Genomic DNA, 24,253 nt, shown 5'->3' with positions numbered 1-24,253 from the left:
TGCGCCGAGTGCTGAGCCACGGCCTCTCACGCGGTTCCTTTTCGGTGAATTTTAAGTGGCCCCAGTACCTGGGCGGTGAGAGGTGACAGAGAGGTGGTTCCGTGTTCCCGGGGGGACCCAGGCGCCCCACAGGGCTCCAGGAGGCCTGGGTAGCCCCAGCCTCAGCCCCCTCGTCTGTGGAACGGGCACGAGGGAGAACAGTGAGGGGACACGGGGCCCGGCTCCCTAGGCCGTTGGGACTGAGGTGACGTTGACGCGAGCAGGCGCAGCTCCTGGGGAACCCGAAGCCCTGCCATCGCCCACGGATGTCCAGGGGACCGAGACGGAGCCGGGGATGCCGCAGGGCTGGGGGCGGGACTGCGCAGCTGGCGGGGGTCAGAGGCCTGGAGCCCCCTCCTGTCGCCCGTGGGAGCCTCGCACCCCCTGCACCCCCCGTCGGGCGGCTGGATGTGATACCAGCCTTTCTCCCCGGTTCTCCGCTGTCTGCTCCTTGCTGGCTGCGACCTGGGGCTGGAGCAGACCCTCTGCTACTCGGGCCCTCCCAGAGCCCCCCAGCCTTGGGGAGACAGAGCCAGGCGTGGGCCCTGTGGGGTCAGCTCGGGGCCCGAGCTGCATGGTTGGGAGCAAACGGGAACAATAGAAAAGACTTCCTGGAGGAGGGGCTTTTGAGTGGGGCGTTGAAGAATGAATAGGAGTTCCCCAGCTAAGGCCGAGACGCCCTGTGACCCCCTCTCCCCTGGCTGGGATCTCGGTGTTTGTTTTCCTGGTGGGGAAACTGAGGTGCAGTGGGCTGAGATGATTTGCCGGAGCCGGGCCTTTCTGGGTTTTGCTGTTGTATCTTTAACCCTTTGATTCCAACCAGACTGGGGAGAGAGGGTGTCCCGGGGAGCGAGGGGCAGCGGGGGGCTGAGCCCGCAGCGGGGGTGACGCCCCCTCTGTGGAGGAGGGCGCTGGGGTTCAGAGACCTGCGCCCCGCATGGGACAGGCCCGGACCCTGCTCCCTGTCCCAGCTCCCTGGGGGGCAGCAGTGACGGCCGAGTGCGTGGGCCCCCGCCGCCCGCCCGGATGACCCGGATGGAGCTCCTGGCTCAGCCCTGGCCGCGGTGGGCATCTGGGGAGTGACCCAGTGGGTGGAAGACCTCTCTCCCTCCCTCTCTGTCTCTCTCTCTGTCTCTCTCTGTCTCTGTCTCTGTCTCTCTCTCTCTCTGCCTTTCAAGTAAATAAATACTGAAAACCAACAAGAAGCCCCTCGCCCGCAGGCCGTGGGAGCAGGACCCGTGCGGCCGCCTCTGGTCCCCGCGATTGATCTCCCGCAGCCTCTGCGCCCGGCCAAGGCCACTGGGATTACTCAGCCCCGCTGGCTGCACCACGCGCCTGGCCCCCACCCGCTCACACAGCGCCGGCCCCCAGCCTCTGCCCCCAAGCAGACTGGGTCAGGGTGACCAGGTGCATGTCCTGAGCACCTACTGTTTACCCAGAGAATCACACGGCAGGGCCAGGGCCAGGGCCGGGGCTGGGGGTGGTGGTGATGCAGTGCGGGGTGGGGTGGGGGCCTGGGCACCCCCGCCCCGTGCTCTGCCCGGCGCCGGGGCCCGGAATCGCGAGGGTCCCAGTGCAAGGGGTCCCAGCACCTGGTGGGGGCGACACCAGCCCTCCTTGCGCGGAGCTCCCGGGGCCCTAAATTCCCTGCCACCTCCTCCCGGGGCTCCACCCACGCCCTGGGCCCTGGGGCAGCCTCTTCCCTGCCCAGGCTCTGGGACCGCCCTGGCCGGAGAGGGCTGCAGGTCCCGGGCAGAAGGCACCATCAGAGGGGGCTTCCTGGAGGAGGGGCTTTTGGTGTGGGGTTTTGGAGAGAGCTTAGGAGCTCTGCCAAGCCTGGCCCTGTCTTTGCTCTGCCTCCCACCCAAAGGTTCCAGGGCTGGTTTTTTTCCGTAGCCGGAAGGACTGGTCCAGGCTGGCTGGTTCCGGTCCTTTCTCCCCGGCGCAGTCTTTTGATCCCAACTAGGGGACCGGGAAAGGTGGCCGTGGCTTCACCTCGGGTCCGGACTTGGTGACCCAGGAGGCTCGGCCATTGTCCCCTCCTACAAAATCCCGCCACCCCCGCCGCTCCCATTGGAGCGCGTCCCGGGCCCTCGTGGCGGCCTGACCAGCGAGCGGGGGCGGGCGAAGTCCGGGGCTATAAAGCGCCGGGCGCGGGCCCGGTGGCCACTGTGTCCCCTGGAGAGAGCACGCCAGCCATGCCCGGACAGGGGCCGCCGCCGCCGCGCGCTCAGCTCCTGCTGCTGCTGCTGCTGCTGCTCCTGCTGCTGGCCGGGCCCGCGCCGGGCTCGCCGGGACCCCCGGAGGCCAGCGCCCCGGCGGACGCCGCCCGCTTCGGAGAGTTACAGGAGCCGGACCTGCTGGCCCGGCTGCGCGCCAACCGGAGCCGCGAGCTCGGGGCCGGCCCCGGCATCCTCAGCGCCGAACGTGAGTGGCTCCGGGGAGACCCCCGCCCCGCGCCCCCGTGAGTCGGGTTGGAGGCGGCCCCGCCCCCCGCCGGGCCCCGCCCCCAGGCTGCAGGTGCAGGGAACGGAGCCCCCCAGGGACGCCCCGGGTTCGGATGGGGTGGGCGCTCCTGGGGGGGGGCTCCGCGGCCGGGGCGGGGGCGGGACGAGGAGGCGTGGCCCCTGCCCCCTCCCGGGAGGGCGGATCTGGGGTCCGGAGTTTGCCGCGCCACGGGCAGAACTCGCCGGAGCTGGTTCTGAAACCTGACGCAATCGGCTGTCAACTGCGCGAGTCACGTGGGAAGGGTGGCAGGGGCGCCTCCTCCAGGGTGCCGCCCGGGCTGCGCCAGGACCCAGGAGGGGCTCAGTGGGGCTCGGGCTAAGGAGGGCGCCCCTCTCTCCTCCTCCCCGCCCCCCAGGCTCCTGGGAGACCCCCTAGAAGGATGGGCGATACCAGCGCGGGGGGGGGGGTGTCCCTGCCCCAGGACTTCCGGAGCGTTGTGGAAAATGGAACGAGCGGAAAAGTTTATTTTTTGGTGCAAAAGCAAAAAATAAATAAATAAAAGTTGCCATCCGTGCCTAGGCAGGCGTTCAAAAAGTTCCCGGAAAAGCCTGCGGCGGGGCGCGAACCCGGGATGCTGCGGTCCGGGCCCAGCGTCTCCCCCGGACGCATTTTTCCATGAAGTTTTTGAAGGCCCCTCTCGGGTGCCTGAATTTCCAAGTTTTGGGTTTTATTGATTCCTTCATTTGTGCACCGGTGACTTCCGTTTTCCGAACCCTTTCTGGAGTCCTGGGGGTGGGGGCGGGGCAGCAGCTTGTGCAAAGGCCCTGGGGTGCGGTGCCGCCGAGTGACGCCTCCTCTCTCTCTCTCTCTCTGCTCCCACAGGGCGGGTCTCCCTCCCGCGGGCCGCCGCGACCCCGGCCATCCCCGAGACGTCGCGCGTGCACCGCGCCCTGCTCCGGCTGTCCCAGACGGCGCCCAGGACGAGGGGCGGGACCCGGCCGCCGCCCCTGCCGCGGTGGCGCCCGCGGCCCCTGCGGGAGCTGCACCTGCGGGCCCACGCCGCCAGGGGGCGCCGCAGCGCGCGCGCCGAGGACGACTGCCCGCTGGGGCCCGGGCGCTGCTGCCGCCTGCACCGCGTGCGCGCGTCGCTGGACGAGCTGGGCTGGAGTGACTGGGTGCTGTCCCCGCGCGAGCTGCGCGTGGGCGTGTGCGTGGGCGCGTGCCCGCACCTGCACCGCGCGGCCAACACGCACGCGCAGATCAAGGGGCGGCTGCACCGCCTGTGGCCCGACGCGGTGCCCGCGCCCTGCTGCGTGCCCGCCAGCTACGAGCCCCTGGTGCTGCTGCACCGCACGGACAGCGGGGTGTCGCTGCGCACCTACGAGGACATCCTGGCCCGGGCCTGCCACTGCGTGTGAGCGCGGGCCTCGGCGCGGCGGGCGATGGGCGCGCCCTCCGACGGCTCCGCCCGCGCCCCTGCCCGCCGCTGGTCGCTATTTATGTCTTTATTTATTACTAATTTATTGGGGAGCTCTGGGGGCGGGGTTGACAGATCGTGTATTTATTGAAAATGCATTTAAAATAAACGTGCCCGAAGGCCCCCCGCGGTGTGCTGGCGCCGACCTGGGTGGGGGGCGGCCCCAGGCTCGGAGGACCGGGCGCTCTGTTCCCCCCTCCCCGTGCTCTCCTCGGCCAGCAGGGGGCGTCCCTGGCCCTCCCACGTGTCCCTGCCTCTCGGAGCTCCTCCAGGGTTGGAGGGCAGGGGTGCACCTGCACCTGTCTCTGTCACCAGCCTGCCCCCACAGAGCCCAGGGCACCTGCACCTGGCCTGATGGAGTCCCACCATCCTGGGGCACCTCCTCCCACGAAAACCACGCCTCCGGTCTTTCATATAAAAAGAGCAAGGAGGAACCAATAAGAGGGGGACACTGTTTCCAAGCACTGGGCTGGCGATGCGGGCACAAGGAACTGTGGGGATGGGCAGGGCGGGGCCTGGGGCCTGGGGACGGGGCTGAGGATGCAGCCTTGGGAGCTGGGCAAGCCCCCCGGCCCCCCGCTGGAGGAACCCAGAGCTGGCAGCCTTGTCCGATTCAAAGTATTTATTGAGCACCACCTGCACACAGGCGGGTGATGACGGGGCCCCGGATCCTCTCGGGGTGGAGGGGGAGGGTCTCCCCTCTTCCCTCCCTCACAATGGAGGGGCAGAGCGGGGTGGAGGTGGGGCTGGGGGGCAGGCTGCGTACCCACCCCTCAGCTGGGAAGACCCGGAGCGCCCGCCCCCAGCTCAGCGGCCCGGCGGGCAGGGGACGGGAGGGGTCAGCACCCCGCCACCGCGTATTCGTCTTCGTCCAGCGAGGCCTGCGCGAGGGACCCCAGGTTGCCGTACACGGGCTGGGGGTCGGGGCCGCGCTCCTGATAGTTCATATAGAGGTCGCCGTCGTCCGCGGGGGGCGCCCTGTGGGGACGGCCGGAGTCCTGAGCGCGGGCATAGCGGCTTGGGGAAGACCCTGCCGGGTCAGCACCCAGGGCCCGGCCGCCCCGTTCCTTCCTCAAACGCGCCCCACGGCTCGCTTTCCTGTCCAGAAGCCGGAAGCTCCGGCCGCGGCAGCTGTGTGCTAACGGCGGGGGAGCAACTGACTCTGGGGGGAGCGGCATCTATCAGCCCTTCACACTTTAGTGTGAAATACACTGCACAGGCTGCATGGCCGCCTCTGGGAGGCGGGGTTTGAATCTGCGCGCCCCGGGGCGGGAACCGGCCACGGCCGGGGGGGTGACTCCCGCGTCTGGAAGCAGAAGTCAACTTCTGCTTCTGACCCCATTTGCATCTGCTTTGTATATATGCGTGCCTTTCCTGGCAATGGTGGGGACCCCGGCCCCCGCCCCACCCCCACCCTGGACTGCCCTCCCGGTCACGCCCCTCCCCCTCCGAGACCTCACCGGGAAGCAGGGGCCCAGGGTGGGGGAGGGGGGCGTGGGCTGTCATTGTCCCCATTTCCCGGGTGGGGACGGGCACCGCCAGGCCAGCAGTAGCGCTGGGACTCGAACCCCGGCCGCCTTGGGGGCCCGGCGGGGGCGGGGGCGGGGGCGGGAGTGGGGGGGCGCTCACCCAGGCCCGGGCCACGGCTGGCCGACGATCACGTTTTCGTAGTCGTGCGCGGAGGGCCCCCGCGGGGCGGCCGTGGCGGGCTGCGGGCCGAGGCCCCGGCTGCTGTACCGGGGCTGCGCCCCCGAGCTGCGCCTCGGGGCGTCCTGGGCGGCCCAGGTCTTGCCAGGGTCCCGGTGGCGGCGGCGGCGACCCCAGAGCCTCCAGGCCAGCACCGGGCCGGCCGCGGCCAGCGCCAGCAGCAGGACCCCTCCGGCCGCCGCTGTCCCGATGGCCGCCGGGGCCAGGCCGGGGCCGCAGCTGGCCCCCAGGAAGCTGGAGAGGTTGTGCCAGGCGCCGGCGGCCGGGAGCAGGCAGCGCAGGGGCTCCTGGCCCGAGCAGTTGTCCCTCCGGACCCGGTACCAGGGGGCCAGGGCGCAGGCGCAGTCGGCGAGGAGGGCCAGGCCGCAGCGGGCGGCCAGCGCCGCGTCCACGCGGTCCAGCCGGTTGTCGGTCAGGATGAGGGTGCGGAGGCCGCCCAGCTGGGCGAGGAAGGGCGCGGGGAGGCCCCGCAGGCCGGTCCCGGACAGATCGAGGACCTGCAGGCCAGGGGCGCGCAGCGGCTGGTCCTGGGGCAGGCTCAGAGCCCGGCCGCTGAGGTTCAGGCAGGGGCCCCCGAACTCCTGGCTCCAGTTCACGGCCTCCGGGAACACCTCGCAGGTGAGGCCCGGGCATCCCGGAGCCTGCAGCAGCAGCAGCACCCAGGCCAGGGCGCCCCCCATCAGGCACCTGCAGAGAGAGACACACACACACACACACACGGGAAGCGGCCCCCGCCTCGGCCCTGTGGTCACCCCGGCCCTGCCGCCCGCCTTTATTATTGTTACAGGTCAGGCCGCTGCTGAAACCGGAAAGCGCAGCCCCCGCCCCCCGCCCCCGGCCTGTCGCTCTTGGCCGGCGGGTTCTGGCCGGTCCTGGCCCTCAGTCTCCCCGCCAGGGGCAATGGGTACTCCCCGGCGGCTTCACTCGGCCCAGTGCCCGCCCAGGAACACTTCGGGCGCTCTGATTGGCCAAGACGGGCACATATGCAAATGTGCGGTTGCCCTGGATACGCCCCCCCTTCCTCGCTCTTTGCCTTGCTGCGGGGGTCCCGCCCTGCCAGCCCCGATGTGCGACCCCCGCCCAGGGCCCGCGTTCTGGTCATCTTTGGGGGGTCTCACCTCCACGCCTCTGCCTGGGCGGGTCTGGGGGCTGTGTCGCGGGCACGCGCGGCCGGTCGGGTGCGGGCCCCGGCGCTCCCTTGGCCGTGCGCCCCCGACTCTGGGGGAAGAGGAACTGGTGCCCGCGTGGGGCGCCGCGGGGCGGGCCTGCAGCCGGCCTGGGGCCGCCCCCGGCACGCCCGGAGTTCTCACGGGAGGGGGCGGGGCAGCGCGGGGCCACTTCCCTCTGGCTGCACCCCGGCCCACGCGGTCCACTCGTGTCCCCATCCCAGCCCCGCTGACTGCGAACCTGTACATTCTTTGACTCGTCTCCCGTGGTGGGCTTTCCTGGTCAGGGCCTCAAGGGGGCGCCCTGGTATGGGGAACACTGGACACAGACCCCCACAGGGTCAGGACGGGGTCAGAGAGAGGGCCCGGGTCCCAGAAGGCTCCCTGGAGGCGGCGGCATTAGCGTCGCAGTTTTGACACATGAATAGGAGTTTGGTGCTGCCTCTGAGCGGGAGGGGGCTGCGGGAGGCTGCGAGGGGGGCCCTGGGGCGGCAGGGAGAGAGGAGCTCACCGCAGGCGCCAGGCAGCAGGCTCAGCAGGTGCAAAGGCCCTGTGGTGTGCAGAGGCCAGGGGCAGCGCCGGGCGGCGCGGGCAGCGGCCGGGGAGTGGGGCTTTATCCCAGGGCTGGGGGAGCCGAGGCTTGTGTGTGGCGGAGCAGGGCACTGGGGGCAAAGCCCCTTCTGCTCTGGCCTGGATGTCTCAGGAGGGGCTGGGGGCCGGGAGAGGGGTCCCCGCGGGGCGGGTGAACCCTCCGTGCTCTGTGAGGCGGGGTGAACACTGCAAATCCCCTCCGACTCTGGGCGGGGGCTGGGCCTGGGGAGGCTGGGGGGGAGGGGACGCTGGGCCTGGGGAGGCTGGGGGGGAGGGGACGCTGGGCCTGGGGAGTCGTGGGGAGGGCGCTCTGGGCCTGGGGAGGCTGGGGCTCTGGGCTTGGCGAGCCTGGGGAGGCTGGGGGTAGGGGGGTCTGGGCTTGGGGGTGGGGGGAGGGGGCTCTGGACCGGGGGAGGTAGGGGGGAGGCTGGGCTTGGCGAGCCTGGGGGATGGGGGGCTGGGGAGCTGGGCCTGGAGAGCCTGGGGGGCGGGGGTGGGGCTTGGGAGGCAGGGGGCGTGGCCAGCTCCCAGGAGGAAGCCAGAGGGGCGGGGCGGAAGCAGCCACCCCAGAGCTGGGGGGAGGGGCCGGCTCGGGGCCTGTTCTGTGGGCTGGGGGGGACCTGAGGGTCTTGCGCTCTGAGGTCCGGGGTCTGGGGGTGCCAGAGTCCACCCCATCTTGCCACCCCAGGCTCTTACTCTCCTGGACCCCCACCCCGGCCGGCAGAGGGAAGCCGAGGGTTTCCAGGGTGCACCTGCCAGGGGGCCAGCGCAGGGTACAGGGACCCCCACCCATAGACACCAGGGACCCTCAGCAGCCACACCCCCGCCCCCCACAGAGCCCACACCTCTGTGTGAACACAGCCAGCGGCGCCGGGAGCCACGGACCTGGGAGCCAGGGGCAGACGCGGAGCCGCGCGCGGGTGGTCACAGAGCCGCGGGCCGGCACGGAGGAGCTGAGCGTCCGTGGGGTGGACGCGGGGAAGCGACGGCATCGGTGCCCGAGCATCGAATTCAGGGGCGGGTGGCTGGTGCAGCCGTGACAGAGGGGGAGGGGAGAGAGAGAGAGAGGGAGAGAGAGGGACAGAGAGGGAGAGATGGGGGCTTCGAGCCACCGGGTCACTCCCCAGGTGGCCACAGGGGCTGAGGCCGGGAGCAGGGAGCTCCACGGGGTCTCCCACGCGGACGCCGGGGCCCAGCCCTCGGGCCATCCCTGCCCACCCCCCCCCCCCCGTCAGCAGGGGGCTGGGTGGGAAGCGGAGCGGGCGGAGGCTCACCCTGCCCGGCCACACGCCGGCCCCTGGCGGCGGTGAAAGGCGCTGCTTGGGTGCCCAAAGCCCATGCCGGGGGCCTGGGTTCGAGTCCCGGCTCTGCTTCCCACCCAGCTCCCTGCTGATGCGGCCCCGCCCCGGCTGTGGTGGACGTGTGGGCGGGGGCTGACCCAGCACACGGGAGCGCTGTCTCTGTCTCTATGTACTGCTCGGGGTCATTCGAGGGCACGTGCGCTTGTTACTGTCAGGAACATTCCGGAAGCCACGAATGCTGGGGGGCGGGGGGGAGTCAGTAAGCAAGAGGCAGCGTCGGGGCGGCCGCCTGCCCGTGCCCGGCTCTGCTGAGGGCGGCTCTGCCGCAGGCGCCCACGTCAGGGTCCACAGGACTCGCTGGGGGTTCCCCTCGGAGCCGCCGGCCACGCAGCCTGCAGCCCCCCGCACCCTCGCACCCTCGGCCCCGAACTCTGCACTGACTCCTGACCGCCCCCGGGGACCCACGCGGGAATCTGCCCGTGAGCGCCCCCTGCCGGCCCCTTCCCTCCCCGCCTCCCTCTGCCCGCCACGGTCACCTCCTGGAGTTGGGAGGTTTGCAGAGCCAGCATCCCATAGGGCCGCTGGTTCGAGTCCCGGCTGCTCCACTTCCGATCCAGCTCTCTGCTGATGGCCTGGGAAAGCCGTAGAAGCTGGGCCAAGTCCTTGGACCCCTGCACCTGCTTGGGAGACCCGGATGGAGCTCCTGGGTCCTGGCTTCAGCCTGGCCCAGCCCTGGCTGTTGCGGGCATTTGGGGAATAAAGCAGCGCATAGAATATTCTCTGTCTTTCTGCCTTTCAAGTACATTAAAAATATTAAAATAATTTTAAGAGAGAGACCAACCAGATTCCACTCAAGGAACTTGGACTCAGAGGGCCGGCGCCCCCCTGGGACCCGCAGGAGCTGCTGCTTTGAGTCTCTGCTGCCCTCCTGTGGCCATTCTCGGGACTGCAGGCGCTGGCAGCCTTGGCCGAGGCGGAACCCCGTCCCCGCCCACCCCCCCGCTGGCCACAGAGGGGCACGGCCTGGTCCTCAGGCTACTTAAGTGGCTTTGCTGCTCTGGGCCTGTTTGCAGCTCGCAGAGCAAGGATGCGCGGCGAGACTCAGAGAAAGTCCCGTCGCCAAAGTGCGTGGTGCAAAAAACTGGCTCCGAGTGGAGGATTCAAGGCCGGGGTCAGGGGTCTCTGGGAGGCGACCCCAGGAAGCCCCCGTTAGGCCATGAGGGCCTCGAGGCGCGGAGAGCGCTCTGGGCACGGGAGCGCAATTCCTCCCGTGGCCACAGGGGGGCGCCCTGTCCACGCCTCGGGCGGGTGCTGGGTCCCAGAGGCGAGGTCGCGGAGCCGGGTCCTCCAGGGCCACCAACACGCAAGGACCCTGGCGGACAGCAGAGTGGGCCAGTTGCTGCCTCCCAGGGCGCGCGGATGAGCAGGACAGGACGCTGGAGCCGGAACAGGGACGCCGCAGCGAGGCCTGCGGGTGTCCTCGGCGGGGCCAGCGGGGGCTCCAGTGTCCGGTCCCACGCTGCAAGCAGCGAAAGGGACCCAAGTCGTGGGCAGCAGCAGGGGCCGTGGAAGGTTCTGGAAGCTGAGCCTAGGCCAAGCTTATTGGAGATGGCCCTGGGGTGGGAACCCGCGTGTCCAGCGCCCTGAGACCCCGCGGCCCTCCGGGCTGGGACAAGGTCACCGGGCGGAGCCAGGCAGGGGTCAAAGCCGGGCGCAGACCGCCTCTCCCGGGGCTCCTGGTGTGCGCAGGGGGTGGGGGGCATCCCGGGCCCGGCTGCCGCACGGCGCCGCCCACGCACCGCTGGGGGGCAGCCCGGCTCCCGGCCCCGCCCAGGCCCCCGCCGGCGTGATCGGCGCGGGGGGGGCGCTGCCACCTCCCACGCAGGGGAAAAGCCATCAGAGCGTCCCCAGGTCTCCTGCGCGCCCCGAGAGGGCGGATGCGGGGCGGGGGGCGCGCGCTGCCGGCTGCTCCCCGGATGCCGCGGGGACAAGCCAGGCGCGGACCCGCCTGGGAACAGCTATGCGGAGCAGAGGAAGCGGGGGAGGGGCAGAGGAGGAATCGTGGGCTGAAAGGAGCCAGAAAAAAAAAAAATCAGGCCAGGAACCCGGGGAACAGCGCTCCGGGCGGCAAAGGGCCCCTGCGGGACGCCGTGGGCCGCAGGGGCTGCGGGGCAGCTGGGGGCGGGATCCCTAGGCTCCACCCCCGCCCGGTGGGGAGAGAGATCGGGCGCAGCCGGCAGCCTGGGCACTGCCTGCCCCTCCCCCAGCTCCCCGGGCCCTAAGTCAGTGGCTCGGCCTGCCACGCCCCCTCCTGTCCCCCTGGGCCACCGGCCGGGGCAACCTCGCCAAGGCAGAGAGGGGCGAGGGTCCCACGCGGCCCCTAAGCCCCCGCGCTGGCTGCCACGCGAGCCCGGGCGCTCTGATGCGGGGTGCGGGGGTCCCACCTGCTGTCACCCCTGCCCAGGCCAAATGCCTGCCTTCGCACGGGCTAAGGCCTCCCAGAGCCCTAACCCGGCTCCCATGGGGTTCCTTAGGCGCCAGCCCTTCCCGGGGCTCCCTCCCGTGCCATCTCCTTCTTGCGGCGGCCACAGCGCAGCCTCAGCGGGGGGGGCCCACCCCAGGGCCTTTGCACTTGCTGGGCTGCACTGCGAGCCCTCCGCTGTGCAGAAAACACCTTCTCCCCCCCTTTCCTTGCACGAACTGTCCTCGGAAGCCGAGCGCGCGCGGCAGGGGCTGTGTTTGGAGCGCCTTCCCCGTTGCCATGAGAACCGCACTCCCCGCACCCGCCCGCATCGCTGGCGGCCCGCGGGCGCCCCCACCTCCCTCCCTCCTCCCTCCTCCTCCTCCGGGAGCTCCCGAGAGGTCGCTGTCGCGGGTCCCCCAAGGCCCAGCACGTAGCACTGCCTGCGGCTGTGCGCCTCCTCCATCGGATTCGCTGCTGCGCCCGGAGTGGCAACGCGTCCCAGCTGGGTCGCCAGAGCCCCGCATACAGCAGGAGCTCAATACAGCGCTGGGGTTGAAGGCAGGCTCCGCGCCTCGGACTGGGCAGGCGGCCGCACACATCTAGGAAGGCGCGGCGCCTAAAGGGGGTGGGGGGCGCATTCGGCACACCCGGGGACCCCACGGCCACCCACGCTTTGCGTGGCCAGGCAAGGCCACACCCTCCCTGTGCCGTGGCGGGCGTGGGCGCTGGGGAGCAGAGGTGGGAACCACGAGGGTGCCCTTGGCGCCTCCGCCCCGCGAAGCAGCCGCTGGCCCCTGGACACGCGAGAGGAAGCTGGGGGAGGGGCGGCCGGCTGGACAGGAAGCGGGAAGGGCTGGCGGCCCCCTCCCCCGCCCGGGCCCCTCGGGGAGGGGGCGGAGCTGGGGCCGGCCCGGCCCTTCCTCCCTGCCCGCCCGTCTGAGTCCCCGGCGGCTCCCGACTGCCCGCCCGCCTGACGCCCTGCCGTGGCGGGGAGTTGGGGGGGCGGGCCGCGATTAGGTGTCGGGGGTGGGGCCGGTCGGCCGCGGGAGAGCTCCAGACGGGCGGCTCAGGGCCCGGGGAGCTGGCGATGCGCCCACGCGCAGGGCCCCGCACCAGCGCCGAGACGGTCGCCTAGGACGGGGCCCATCCCCTGGGTGCGGGCCAAGCCTGCGAGCGCCGCGGCGCACACGTGCACTCCCGCAAGGAACCGCTTGTGGACACGCGCGCACCCGCCGGGCGTGGCAAACGCAGCCCGAAACAGCCCACGTCCCACGGGGCCCGCCGCACGGGCCTGCGCTCCTCCCGAGTGCGGGCTGGGGGGGGCCAGGCGGGGCTGTGCGCGGGTCCCCGCCTCTGTGAGCTTCCTGGTTGGGGCACCCAGCGCGGGGCACCCCGGAGAGTGCGCCCCCGCTCACGGCAGGCGACACCCCCAGAGCTGAGCGCCGCCTATTGCGGGCGCCGGGTGTTGCGTGGGGGCGAAGCGGCGGGGGGCTCCCGGCTGGGGCTGGGCACCCCAGGAGCTCATCCGGGTGGGCGCGCGGGGCTGGGCCAGGTGTGGCTCGGTGCCAGCCAGGCGGTGCGCGCCCACCGAGCACCCCGCGGGGGCCACAGCTGCTCCCGGGCGCACAGCAACCATCTGGGGTGGGGTGGGTGGGAGAGCGGGGTTCAGCCGCGCTCCCGCTCCCTGGATGGGCTCTGCGCGTGCGCGCCCAGCCGCGGGGCCCACCGCGCGCGCGCCATCGCCGCTTTAAGAGCGGCGCCCGCGGGTGGCGAGGAGGAGGAGGAGGAGGAGGCGGCGGCGGGGCGGGCGCGCGCGCGGCCGGCGGAGGGGGCGCGCGCTTCCCGGAACAGCCCGCGCGGAGGGAAGAGAGGAGAAAAAAAAATTAATAATAAGAACCCCCGCGGCCGCAGCCGAAGCTGGCGCCGCCGTGCGGAGCTCCCCCGCGCGGACGCCGCCCGCGGTGCCCACCCGGGGCGCGGGGCGGTGAGGCCCGGGGCGCGGGGTAGCTATGGCGACGGCGAGCGCGGCCCGCGGCGCCGCCTGACAGGTGCGGGCCCGGGCGGCGGCGGCGGCGGCGGCGGCGCGGGGCAGCATGTACGCCAAGGCGGGCAAAGGCTCGGCCGTGCCCTCCGACAGCCAGGCCCGCGAGAAGTGAGTGGGGGCGCGGGGCCGGGGGCGGGGCCGGCCGGCCGCGCCGCGAGCACCGCGCGGGGCACGTGGGCGCGGGGGCCGCGAGCGGCGCGCGGGGGGCGCGCGAGACCCGAGGGGGCCAGGAGGGGGCTCCGCGAGAGTTGCGGGGAAGCGGGGGAGCTGGGCGCGCGCGCGATTCCAGGGTGGGGGTGGTGGTGGGGGAGAAGCCGAGCGGCTCGAGGGGTAGCGAGATTTGCGGGGGCCGCACGAGACTCGGGGGGCTCCAAGGGGGGCGCGGGAGTCCCAGGGGGTGGGGGAGACGTGGGCGGCTCGAGGGGGCGCGCGGGATCCGAGGGCGACTCGGGGGAGGGGGCGCCGGACCTCGCCGGGGGCGGGACTTGGGATGCGAGGGGACCGGGCCGGCGCCGTGGAAGTTCCGGGTGGGCGAGACTGATCGCGCGGGGACCCTGCTGCCTCTCTGGTCCGGGCCGCCGCGGAGCGCGTTTCTCCCCGGGGGGGGATCTTTTTCTTGCCCTGGACCTAGGGTGCCAGGCGTGCTCAGGCTGGTAGGGGGCCCTCGGTGGAGGAAGGGGAGGGGGCCTGGGGTCCTCTGTTGGGGGGTCTTGCTGATCGCGCGCTGGCACCGCTGCCGGGGAGGGGGCTGCCCAGGGAGCTGGATGGGAAGTGGAGCAGCCGGGACTAGAACCGGTGCTCCCACGGGATGCAGGTTGGGCGTTCGTGTCCCCAGGCTGTCTGGCAGGGGACCGCCCCAGCACCTGTGAGCCGACATCCGGAGTGGTGGGTTTTCCACCCAGTGGGACATCCCAGGAGGGTACTGGGTCTTGGTCGGGGCAGGGGAGGGGCTCAGCTGCGTCCCCTCCCCCCAGTGCCGAGCCCAGGGCCAGGAGGCCACAGGCCTCCACTCTGGTGGACAGGCTGAGGGTCCCCGCTCTGTACACCGGGGGGCCTCGCGCAGGACGCCTCTGTGGACGCTGGTTCGGGGTCAGGGTTCCGCCGCTGACGGAGAGCAGGTGGTCTCGGCCCCCCATTTCTCCCACTGGGACCCCCGGCCTCGGGACCACCTGCCTTTTGGGGTTCCCACAAGGGCGGGGTGCCGGCTACTTCCTGTCTGCTTTCACCCCGGTCGCCTTCTCTGTCTGGTGGGATGGGGGGGTCTCGGCACCAGTCGCCCACCCCCAGCACGGTGCCCCCTCCACGCAGCCCCTCTGTCCGCCTCGGCCGCGGCCCTGGGCCCTCTCTGGCTCTCCTGGGCCGGCCTGTGCGGGGGCGCCCAGCGTGGGGGGCTCTGTCCCTGTGTCCCAGGGCCAAGGTTTTGAGATGGGCGGGGGGATCCGGCTGCCGGCTTGGTTGCAGCCAGGCGGGGAGAGAGGACCGAGCGAGGCCGGGGTGGGGTGGGCTGGCATTCGGGGACCCCCGGCCCCCTGCTGCGTATGGGCACAGGGTGGAGAGCATTGTGACCGCAGCCCGTAATTACGGTGCCAGCCGTGGGGCGTCCCATCCACGCCGCGCCGGGCTCCTGGTGCCTGGCGTCCTGCAGGTCACGCGTGCCGGGCCCCCAGGTCCCCTCCTGGCCCTGGGGCCCTCTCTGTGTGTGCTCTGAGGGCTAGGGTGGAGGGGGCTGCGGACCCCAGGGCCAGGGGCTCTCAGCCGAGCTGAAGGCGTGGACCAAACTGCCGTCCTCCCAAAGCCACCTTCCACGTGGGGGCGTGCACTGGGCAGGGGGCGGAGACACTGTTGGGGCCACAGGTGGGCTGGGCTGTTGGGGAGCTGGAGCCGGGCAGGGAGCCTATGCAGTCTCTGGCTGGCTCATGCAAAGGCCCTGGGGTGGACTCCAAGTTGGGGCTTGGGGGTGGTGCAGGAGCTGAGGCCAGAGGGGAGGCCCCCCCCACACCGCACAGGTGGCTGGGTCTGAGCCAGGGCTGTGTGCCCACCCCGCCTGGGGTGTAGCCTGGGCACCTGGCACCTGCCCCCGTGCGCCCCTTCCCCTCGGACTCTACCTAAGCCAGGCCGGGCCTCGGGGGAGACGCGGGGCTGGGGGGTTACCGGAACTGAGGGAGGAGGAGACGTGGTGTGGGGGTGGGGCACACGGAGGGGCTGCCCCCAGGCGGGTGTCGCCCAGGGCTTGGGGCCATGGGGGTGTGGAGGGTGGCGGGTGAAGGCGGCTGGGCAGAGCTGAGTCAAACCGAGGTTATTTTAGGATGGGGCCGGCGCCAGGGCAGGGCGGCCGCGGGGTGAGGGTGGGGGTGGGGGTGGGACAGCTGGGGCACAGGGGCTGGGGGCCTCCTGCCTTCACCCTGGCTCAGGCCCGGCCTGTGCACCCCCTCCCACCCCCAGGGAGCCCTGCTCCAGGCCACGCGGGCCTGGCCAGGGGCGGGAGGAGGAGCCTTGGCCGCCTGAGTCCTGAGCTGTGACCCAGGGAGGCGGGGCCAAGTGACCCTGGGGCTGCAGGGGGCGGGTGGGCCTGGATGGGCCAGGGGCTGCGGGACAGCCTGTGCGGACTTGCGCAGGGCTTGCTGTGGGCCCTGCCCAGGACAGTCTGTGGTGACGCCTGCGGCCCCTATGTGGGCAGGAGACATCCGTGGGCTGGGACCGGGCCAGGGCGTGTCCCCCTACCCCCATGTTGAACTCAGCAGAATTCCACCTTGGGTCTGGGGCCTAGAACACCGGGAGGGGGCACGGGCAGGGTGCTGAGGGATGTGTAGGAGTTGGCTGAGCCGCTGGGGAGGGGGCCGCAGGTAGAGCCGGAGCCCCACCCCGTCCTGCAGGCTGGCCTTGTACGTGTACGAATACCTGCTGCACATCGGCGCCCAGAAGTCGGCGCAGACCTTCCTCTCCGAGGTACGCCCACGCGCCGGCTCCCGGCCCCGCTGCCCCTGGGCGGGGTCCCGCATGTGGGCCTAGCCCCTCAGTGCCCGGCCTCTGCCCGCAGATCCGATGGGAGAAGAACATCACGCTGGGGGAGCCCCCGGGGTTCCTGTACTCCTGGTGGTGGTATGTGTGCGGGAGTCAGCGTGCGGGCGGCGTGGGCGGTGGCGGGCGGCCGGGGGCTGCGTGGCCCACCAGGGTCCCCTGCCGCCCGCAGCGTCTTCTGGGACCTGTACTGTGCGGCGCCGGACCGCAGAGAGGCGTGCGAGCATGGCGGCGACCCCAAGGCCTTCCAGGACTACGTGAGTGGGGGGGGGGGCGGGGGTCGCAGGTCTGTGTGGAGAGCAGGCTGTGTCCTCTGGGGGGTGCTGGGGGCACACCGACCCCTCCCCCGTCACCGCCTGCTGCCCGCCTGCCCCTGGCACCGTGGGTGTGTGTGGGGGGGGGTCTGGCGCTGTGTCTCAGTGGAGCCGCAACCCCTCCCTGGCCCGAGGCTCTGCCCACCCCGGCCTCCCCTCCACAGTAGCAGCCTCTGGGCGCCCCAAGCGCAGACTGGACATTTTGGGGGCTCCAGGGCCCCGTGAACGCGCTCCCCGGGGCGCGCCCCGGTTACACTGGCAGCGCGTCGGGAGACTGCGGGGGCGCCGTGGGTGGAGGGACCCCGGCCGCAAGCAGAAGCCTTGCGCGCGTCCGCGGACGGCCCACTTCGCGAGTGAGGGGCTTGGGCCGCCCCGACCGGCTCCCCTCCTCCGCCCCAGCGGGCGGGGCTGACCTTGGCGTCTCCAGGAAACGCGAGTGCGTCGTCTTGGCAACGCAGTCGGGCGGGCGCCTCTTCAGGGATGGCGGACTTGGGGGGGTCCGGCCCGGGGCCAGGCACGGTGCGCCTGCCCGGGATTAACTCCTTAGGGCCGCTGCGGGGACAGGGACGGGGTGGAGTGGGGGCTGCGCCCCCTTCCGCCGCCTCCTGTCCGAGCCTGGCGCCCGACTGTCTCTTAGGAGCAGGAAGGGCTTGGGCGCCCGCCGTGGCCAGTCCCGCCTCCCTGCCCGCGGGAGCTTGTGGGAGGGGGTGTTTGCGCCCCGGCCCCGCCCCCGGCTCACGTGGGCTGCCACGTGGTTTGGCCTGGGCTGAGTTGACCTGGGGTCTGGCCGGAGAGCGGCTCCAGGGGCCTGCTCTGATGGCCCGGGTGGGGGTGGGCCGTGAGCCCATGCAAAGGGCCCCCCCGCCACGAGCCCATCACCTGCTCCGGGCTCAGGCCCTGCGCCCTAACCCCTGCCCCATGCAGACAGGTTTGGGCCTTGGAGCCAGCCTGCTGTGTGGCCTGCCGCCCCCTGCCCCTGCCCGTTGTGGGCTGGCTGGCGCGGGCTGGAGCCCCCCTCCCCTTCTCCCTCCTCCAGCAGGGGGTGGGTGGGGCCTGAGGAGGAAGGGGTGGGCTTGGGGGAGGAGCCATCAGGGGAGGGTGGTCTAATGGTTGGTGATTGGTTTGTGTTTGGGGTGTCCTAAAGAGTTAGGGTCCCTGGTGGGCGGGACCTGTCCCGGCGTGGGGGTAGGGGGTGCCTAGAGCCGAAAGTCCTTGGTGGGGTCTCCAGCCACTGTCAGGGTGGCCTAGGTCCACACTCCAGCGAGGCCACTTGCAGAGAGGAGGGTGCCCCGGGACAGACGTGTCCTGACTCCCACCCCCTGCCCGTCTCCACCACCCCTGCAGGGTGCCGCAGCTGCCCCCAGCCCCGTCATGGGGGGCATGGCCCCGGGCGACGCGATGGCCGCAGGCCCCATGGCTCCTGGCTTCTTCCAGGTATGGGCCCAGCCCTGGGGGCGTGGTGTCTGAGGTTGGGGTCCTGGAGGCCCCCTCCCCTTCCCTCCGGGCCATGGGAAACACGTGGGCTGCTGGTGTTTCGCCGCCTCTGCCCCCAGCTCTCCTGCAGCCCTGAGCCAGTGCCCCGGGCCACGGCTGGCTCGGAGGGGGCGACCTCTAGGTGGGGGCCCAAGCATAGCAGGAGTGGACACAGCTTTGGGGGGCTGGGGGGGGCCGGCGCTGATTCCCTCGACCCCCCTTCCAGCCCTTCATGTCACCGCGGTTCCCCGGGGGGCCCCGGCCCAGCCTGCGGATGCCTAGTCAGGTGAGAGGGGGCCGAGGGGAGAGGGCGGGCAGGGGCCCGAGTGGGTCACCCAGTCCTCAGCATGGCCGCCCCTGCCCCGCAGCCTCCCGTGGGCCTCCCTGGCTCCCAGCCCCTCCTCGCGGGCGCCATGGACCCCTCCGGGCGCACTCAGGGTGAGTAGGGCCCACTGCCCCCCCACCCCGTGCCCAGAACCCCACACCTGCCCACACTTCCTTCCTGCCCCCACGCCAGGTCACCCCAGCCTGGGCGGCGTGATGCAGCGGGCGACGTCTCCGCGGGGCGTGGCCGGCGTGGGGCCCCAGGTAAGGGCTGGGCCTGGGGCAGCGGAGCCTGGGGGCTGCTGCCCCCCTGCCCCCTCATCCCCTCTCCCCTTCTTCTCGGCAGGGCTACGGAGCCGGCATGCGGCCCCCGCCCAACTCCCTGGCCGGCCCAGGCCTGCCTGCGGTGAGCATGTAAGGCCAGCCCGGGTCTGGTTCATTCCCGGGGCGCAGGGTAGGGGGCGGGGCCGCGGCCCAGCTCCAGGGACCACTCCCATCTCTTTCAGGGGCCCCGGAGTGCGTGGCCCGTGGGCCAGCCCCAGCGGCAACTCTGTGAGTGGGCCCGGGCCGGGGGCGGTGCAGGGGGGAGCGTGGGCGGTGCCGGAGGGCGGTGCCGGGGGGATCGTGGGCGGTGCCGGGCCACTCATGGCAGCTCCCGCCCCCAGGTCCCCTACTCCGCCTCCTCGCCTGGCAGCTACGTGGTGAGTGGGGCGTGGCTGCTGGGCCGTGCGGGGCCGTGCGGGGCCGTGCGGGAGGGGGGCAGGCGAGGGTCTTTCTCATCCTCCCTGTCTCCCGTGCGCAGGGACCCTCAGGAGGGGGTGGGCCCCCTGGAACGCCCGTCATGCCCAGCCCTGGAGGTACGGCCTGCGTGGGGGTGGGCCCCGGGGGGAACCCCACGCCCCGCCCCCTTCACGCCCCGCTGTCTCCGCAGACTCCACGGCGTCCAGCGAGAACATGTACACCATCATGAACCCCATGGGGCCGGGCGCCGGCCGGGCTAACGTGAGTGGGGGCGGGGCGTCCGCGGTCGGGGCCCCACCTGCGCTCGGGGGAGGGGGGCGCCAGCCTCAGCTGCCCCTCGCTCTGCCCGCAGTTCCCGCTGGGCCCCGGCCCCGAGGGTCCCATGGCGGCCATGAGCGCGCTGGAGCCGCACCACGTGAACGGATCCCTGGGTGAGTGGGGCTCCCCGCGGGCGCGGCGGCTCAGCCCGGCCCCTCCCCTCCCCGCGGGCCGGGGTCTGAGCTGCGTGTCCGGCCTCTGTGGTCCCGCAGGCTCGGGCGACGTGGACGGGTTGCCGAAGGTGAGGGACCGGGGCGCGGGGCACGCGGGGCCGGGGGCGCGGGGCGGGCCAGGGCGGCACGGGGCGCTCACGGCGGCCGCCCCCAGAGCTCCCCCGGCGCCGTGGCCGGCCTGAGCACCGCCCCGGGCACCCCGCGGGACGACGGCGAGATGGCGGCCGCAGGGACATTCCTGCACCCGTTCGCGAGCGAAAGCGTAAGCGACTGCGTCGACTCCCCCCCCGCGGCGGCGGCGGCGGGCCGCAGGGGCCTGGCGGGCAGGCCCCGGCGGGGCGGCCGGGGGGCCAGAGCAAGACCGTGACCGCGGCGGGCCAGGTGGGGGGGCGGCCGCGCCATCCTTCCCTCCCGTCCCCTCCCCGCCTGTCCCCCACCCTGCCCGCCCTGCCCCTCCTCTGCCCGCCCTGCCCCTCCTCTGCCCTGTCCTCCGCGGGGGGGAGGGGGGAGGGTCCCAGTGCCGACCGGAGCTGAGCCCGCCCCGCGTGCCGCCCCTCGCTCTCTCCGCAGTACTCGCCGGGGATGGCCATGAGCGTGTGATGGGCGGGACCCCTCGCCCGCGCTCCCGGCGCCCCCCGTGGGGCCAGGGCCTGCGGTTCCGCGGGAGGTGGGGGGCGCCGCGCCGCCGGGCCCCGGCCAGGACTCTCCTTTTATACGCAAGCGCAGGAGGGCGCAGGAGGACGTCGGAGACCCCCCCCCGTGGGCGGGCCCTTGCTGCCGTCTGTACTCCCCTCCCCCCAATAAAGGTCGCTCGGTTTGGTTTTTGGCGCGCGTGCTCTTGGTGCCCGCTTTATTGGGGGAAGCAGGGAGGGGGGGGTCCCCGGGAGCGGGGGGAGGCGGGCCGCGCGCGGGGGGCGGCTCAGCTGCTGGCCGGTTGGTGCAGGTCGGCGTCGCCGGTGCAGCCATTGGCCGTGGGCGCGGGCGAGGCCGCTCCCTGCTTGCGGGGCGCGGGGCTGGCGGCGGCTCCGAGCGCCCCGCGCTGGCCGCCCGGGGTCGGCCGTTCCATCTTGAGCTCCAGAAGCATGTGGTTCTGCGGCGGCAGCCCCACGCAGGCCCTGCGGGACGACGCGGGGCCGGTGGGTGGGGCGCGGCTCCGCGGAGGCCCGCGCGCGGCCCCGGCCCCCGCCCCCGCGCACGCACCTGAGGACGTTCTCGATGCAGCTGCGCTGGCGCGAGAGCGCGTTGACCACGGGGCTGCCCGGCGGCGCCAGCGGCGCCTTGAACAGGAAGCCGAGCAGCGAGAGCACTGCGTGGAAGCGCTGCGGCTCGGGGTCGGCGTCCGTGCGGAAGCTCACCCGCTCGCACAGCTCGGTCAGCAGCACCAGGTCCAGCATGATGGGCGCGGCCAGCAGCGAGTCCTGCGGGGCGGGGCGCGCTCAGGAAGGGGCGGGGCGGCCGGCTCGCCCCGCCCCTCCGTGCCGCGCCCCGCCCCCTCGCGCACCTCGCACGTGTTGTGCAGCACCAGCGTGTTGGTCCCGCCCAGCATCAGCTCCGACGTGTACTCGTCCAGCGCGCGCTTGCTGTCGCCCACGTAAGGCACGTACTTGATGACCACCTGCGGGCGCAGCTGCGTTGTCGCCGGCCCCGCCCCCCGGCGCGCCCCGCCCCCGCCCCACTGGCCCCGCCCCCGGCGCACGCACGCAGTGATCGGGCTCCTCGCCCGCGCCGTAGAGCACCGGGTTGCTCTGCACCATGTCGTCCACCACGCTGCTCTTGGACACCTCCTTGGAGCGGAACTGCGGCGGCGCCGACAGGTTCCGCCCGTCGTTGTTCCCCAGGTGGTTGTAGCTCACGATGGACCTGGTCTGGGGGTCGCCAGAGCGGCGGCTCGCACACGAGCCACGCCCCCCCGCCCCGGACCCCACCCTCCACTCCCACCCCGAGGCCGCGGCCGAGCACCTTGAGGCCGGAGCCGATGAGGAAGTCCACCAGCACGGACTTGACCTTGGTCTGGCCGGACTTGAAGTCGTCCCCGCCCACGAAGACGCGGCGCTGGCTCGCCAGCTCCAGCGCGCCGGGCACCAGCGTGTTCTGCGGGGACCCGTTGAGGAAGGCGCAGCCCTCCAGGATGCTGGCCACGGCGAAGAGCGTGGACGGCGACACCTCCAGGCCCAGCTGCAGGGACGCGCGGCGCGGGCCGTCAGCCAGCTGGGAGGTCCGTGGGGGCCCTGCCCTTCGCTCGCGCGCGCGCCCCCCATGCTGCGCCCACCTGGATGCTGCGTAGTAGGTTCTCGGCCGTGTCGTTGACGCCCGGGACCACGTCGCAGAAGCGCTCCGTGTTCGCTGTCCACAGCACGATGACCTTGTCCAGCCCCGCGCTGGACCGGAAGTCGCGGATGTCCTTACGGATTTGCTCCAACTGGGGAGTGGGCAGAGGGAGGCGGGGTAGGAGACAGGGAGCAGAAGATGGGGGCGTCACCGTGCGAGAACAGGCGCCCAGGGGCGGTCGGGGTGCGGGCGGGGCAGCACCTGCTGCGCGCGCGTGCCGGGGATGATGTTGTCCGCGCGCGCGCTCTGGTTGGCTGCGATGAACTCGGGGATGTAGACGGAGGGCCGCGGGCGCATGGCCTCCATGTGCGGCCACAGCTGCTCCTGCAGGCCCCAGTCCAGGACCTGCGCGCGCCGCATCGCCTCGGCCAGGTTCAGCGACGAGATATCCCAGCCTGGGGTGGGAGTGGGAGTGGGGGGAGTTGGGATCCTGGGCCCCATCAGACGCCCGCTCCCCTGGCCCAGCGCTCCACCCACCATCAAACACCAGGTCGTTGGGCGCCACCATGGGCAGCAGCGCACGGAACGGCACGTACACCTCCTGGCCCTCGGCGTCCAGGCCCAGGTTCAGGGTGCCCGCCTGCGTGAGCGAGCCGTAGTAGTTGGCCTCCTGGGGGCGCAGACACAGTTGGGTGAGGGGTGGGCGTGGCGGGGGAGCCCGACATGCTTCCAGCCACAGAGTTCCGGGCTCCAAGCCAGGGCGGAAGCGGCTCCCCCGGCCCCTCCCCCCGAGCCCACAGGCACCTTAGGCTCCGCCCCCGCAAGCCTCCAGTGGCGCAGCCCCAGTCCCATGGAAACCCGCACCGGCAGCCCCCCTCCCGCAGCCAGGACTCGCTCCCCCCAGCCCCCACCTTGCGGCCGGTGCGCGTGGGCCAGGACAGGCGCAGGCGGTTGGCCAGCACGGCGGCCGTGAGCGTGGAGCCGTTGTTCCCGCCCCAGCCGACGAGCATGACCCCGAGCCGGGGCACCTGCCGAGCTGTCCGGAAGGTGAAGCGCGTGGCCGTGGGGTGCACCTGGGGGAGGCGGCGCCGTGAGCCTCGGGCCGCCGCTCCCGCTCCCCGCCCCCGCTGCTCACGGCTTCCCGGGGGGGCGCCCGTCCACCTTGAGGGCGCCGCCCTCGCGGCTAACGCGCGTCGTCCGGTACTCGTACTGCGCTTCGATGGTCTCGGGGCCGTAGACCACATCCGGGCTCTCGACCACGACCTCGGCGGCGGCGGCCTCCATCGCGGCGGGCTAGGGGTCGGGGTGGGCAGGGGGTCAGCGGGGACACCGAGCGACCGGGCCCCGCAGGTCTGGGGCCCCCGGGAGCCCGGCCCCGGACTCACCAGCGTGGAGCGGGCTCGGGCGGCGGCGGCGGCGGCGGCGGGCAGTGGGCGGCGCGGGCTCTCGGGCGCGCGGCCTCGGGAGAAAAGAGCCGCGGCCCCGCCCCGTCCCGCCCCGCCCGCGCCGGGGGAGGGGCCGGGGGCTGGGGTCCGAGGCCCCACAGCCCGCAGCGGCCGCCGCAGCGGCTATCGGGAAGGGCCCAGCGCGCACGGGGCCGCGGGGCTGGAGCGCGCCCCGGTTTCGCTCTGAACTGCAGGCCCGCGGGGGCGGGGGGTCCCTTGTTCCCATTTTACAAAAAAAAAAAAAGACAGGGATGCTACAAAAGAGGGCGCGCACCCGCGCCCCCCGCCCCCGCCAGGAGGCTGGGTCTATTGGGGGAGGGGCTCATCTTTGGGTCTGCACGGGAAACCGAGGCAGGAGCTGGCCAGAACCCCTCCCCCTTCAAGAGCAGCCGCTAAATGCTCTCCCGCGGCGCGCAGGCCTGCGGGGCCGGCAGGGGAGGAGCGGGGCCGGCGACTCCCGCGCACCCGGCGATAGGGGACCGTGGGAACCCAGCGGGCCAGCGCGGGCGGCTCCCCCAGGAACTTTCCAAAACAAGCGGCCGCCTCTGGTCGGAAACTTTCCACCGTGGAACTGGCCCAGAAGGTGGGGAGCTGGGATCGTTTGCAAAAAACAACATCTGGCTGGCCTTGGGGTCTCTGGTCTGGGGGTGCCAGGGGCCTGGAGCGCCCCCAGCTGGAAGGAACTCAGACTGGGCCCTGCAGGGAAAGGTTTTGAGGGAGGGAGAGGAGTTCACGGCAGACAAACCGTCAGAAGGGGGGGAGTGGGGAGAGGCCCGTGGGGGGGGGCAGCCTGGGGACACACGGAGGCACAGGTGCACGCTCCCCAAAGCCCAGGGGTTGTGATGCCGACGTTTGGAAACCCCGCCTCTGAGGGCGTGTTCAGAAAGTTCCTGGAGACGCACTATGCGGAACTCTGCAGGGAGAGGGCGTTACAACCCCCCA

The 24,253-nt window shown here is 72.6% G+C and overlaps 4 protein-coding genes across 5 annotated transcripts; 2 read left to right on the top strand and 2 right to left on the bottom strand.

The window, feature by feature from the left end:
* The first annotated feature begins 2,088 nt into the window (after window positions 1-2,088).
* On the top strand, window positions 2,089-4,086 carry GDF15 (growth differentiation factor 15). Its single transcript, XM_051828937.3, has 2 exons — window positions 2,089-2,466; window positions 3,370-4,086. Exons 1-2 carry the CDS (start codon window positions 2,238-2,240, stop codon window positions 3,903-3,905), a joined length of 765 nt encoding a protein of 254 aa, XP_051684897.3. The 5' UTR covers window positions 2,089-2,237; the 3' UTR covers window positions 3,906-4,086.
* Window positions 4,087-4,568: 482 nt separating this feature from the next.
* LRRC25 (leucine rich repeat containing 25) lies at window positions 4,569-6,920 on the bottom strand. Its single transcript, XM_051828939.3, has 3 exons — window positions 6,790-6,920; window positions 5,594-6,358; window positions 4,569-4,942 (listed from the first exon to the last, which is right to left on the bottom strand). The coding sequence occupies exons 2-3, from the start codon at window positions 6,349-6,351 to the stop codon at window positions 4,804-4,806; spliced, it is 897 nt and encodes a 298-aa protein (XP_051684899.3). The 5' UTR covers window positions 6,352-6,358; window positions 6,790-6,920; the 3' UTR covers window positions 4,569-4,803.
* A 6,073-nt stretch (window positions 6,921-12,993) lies between these two features.
* SSBP4 (single stranded DNA binding protein 4) lies at window positions 12,994-20,425 on the top strand. Of its 2 annotated transcripts, none has more exons than XM_070059036.2 (17): window positions 12,994-13,345; window positions 16,111-16,183; window positions 16,275-16,336; window positions 16,428-16,512; window positions 17,914-18,003; window positions 18,269-18,328; window positions 18,411-18,480; window positions 18,560-18,630; window positions 18,713-18,780; window positions 18,873-18,918; window positions 19,032-19,067; window positions 19,169-19,223; window positions 19,298-19,368; window positions 19,460-19,538; window positions 19,638-19,666; window positions 19,753-19,860; window positions 20,169-20,425. In XM_070059036.2, the coding sequence occupies exons 1-17, from the start codon at window positions 13,287-13,289 to the stop codon at window positions 20,196-20,198; spliced, it is 1,092 nt and encodes a 363-aa protein (XP_069915137.1). In that variant the 5' UTR covers window positions 12,994-13,286; the 3' UTR covers window positions 20,199-20,425. The 2 variants fall into 2 exon arrangements, with proteins under 2 accessions (XP_069915137.1, XP_069915136.1); XM_070059035.2 differs by having other exon boundaries at window positions 19,753-19,979.
* ISYNA1 (inositol-3-phosphate synthase 1) lies at window positions 20,414-23,408 on the bottom strand. Its single transcript, XM_070059029.2, has 11 exons — window positions 23,252-23,408; window positions 23,028-23,159; window positions 22,778-22,939; window positions 22,404-22,536; window positions 22,128-22,321; window positions 21,868-22,017; window positions 21,558-21,773; window positions 21,299-21,463; window positions 21,100-21,213; window positions 20,799-21,016; window positions 20,414-20,713 (listed from the first exon to the last, which is right to left on the bottom strand). The coding sequence occupies exons 2-11, from the start codon at window positions 23,148-23,150 to the stop codon at window positions 20,518-20,520; spliced, it is 1,671 nt and encodes a 556-aa protein (XP_069915130.1). The 5' UTR covers window positions 23,151-23,159; window positions 23,252-23,408; the 3' UTR covers window positions 20,414-20,517.
* Window positions 23,409-24,253: the final 845 nt, after the last annotated feature.

Source organism: Oryctolagus cuniculus, chromosome 16, assembly GCF_051225735.1.
Source record: "Oryctolagus cuniculus isolate XC-2025 breed Fujian yellow rabbit chromosome 16, ASM5122573v1, whole genome shotgun sequence".
NCBI classification, from domain to species: Eukaryota; Metazoa; Chordata; class Mammalia; order Lagomorpha; family Leporidae; genus Oryctolagus; species Oryctolagus cuniculus.
Note: the sequence above shows the minus strand (reverse complement) of the source record. Positions and strands in the feature narration are given on the sequence as shown.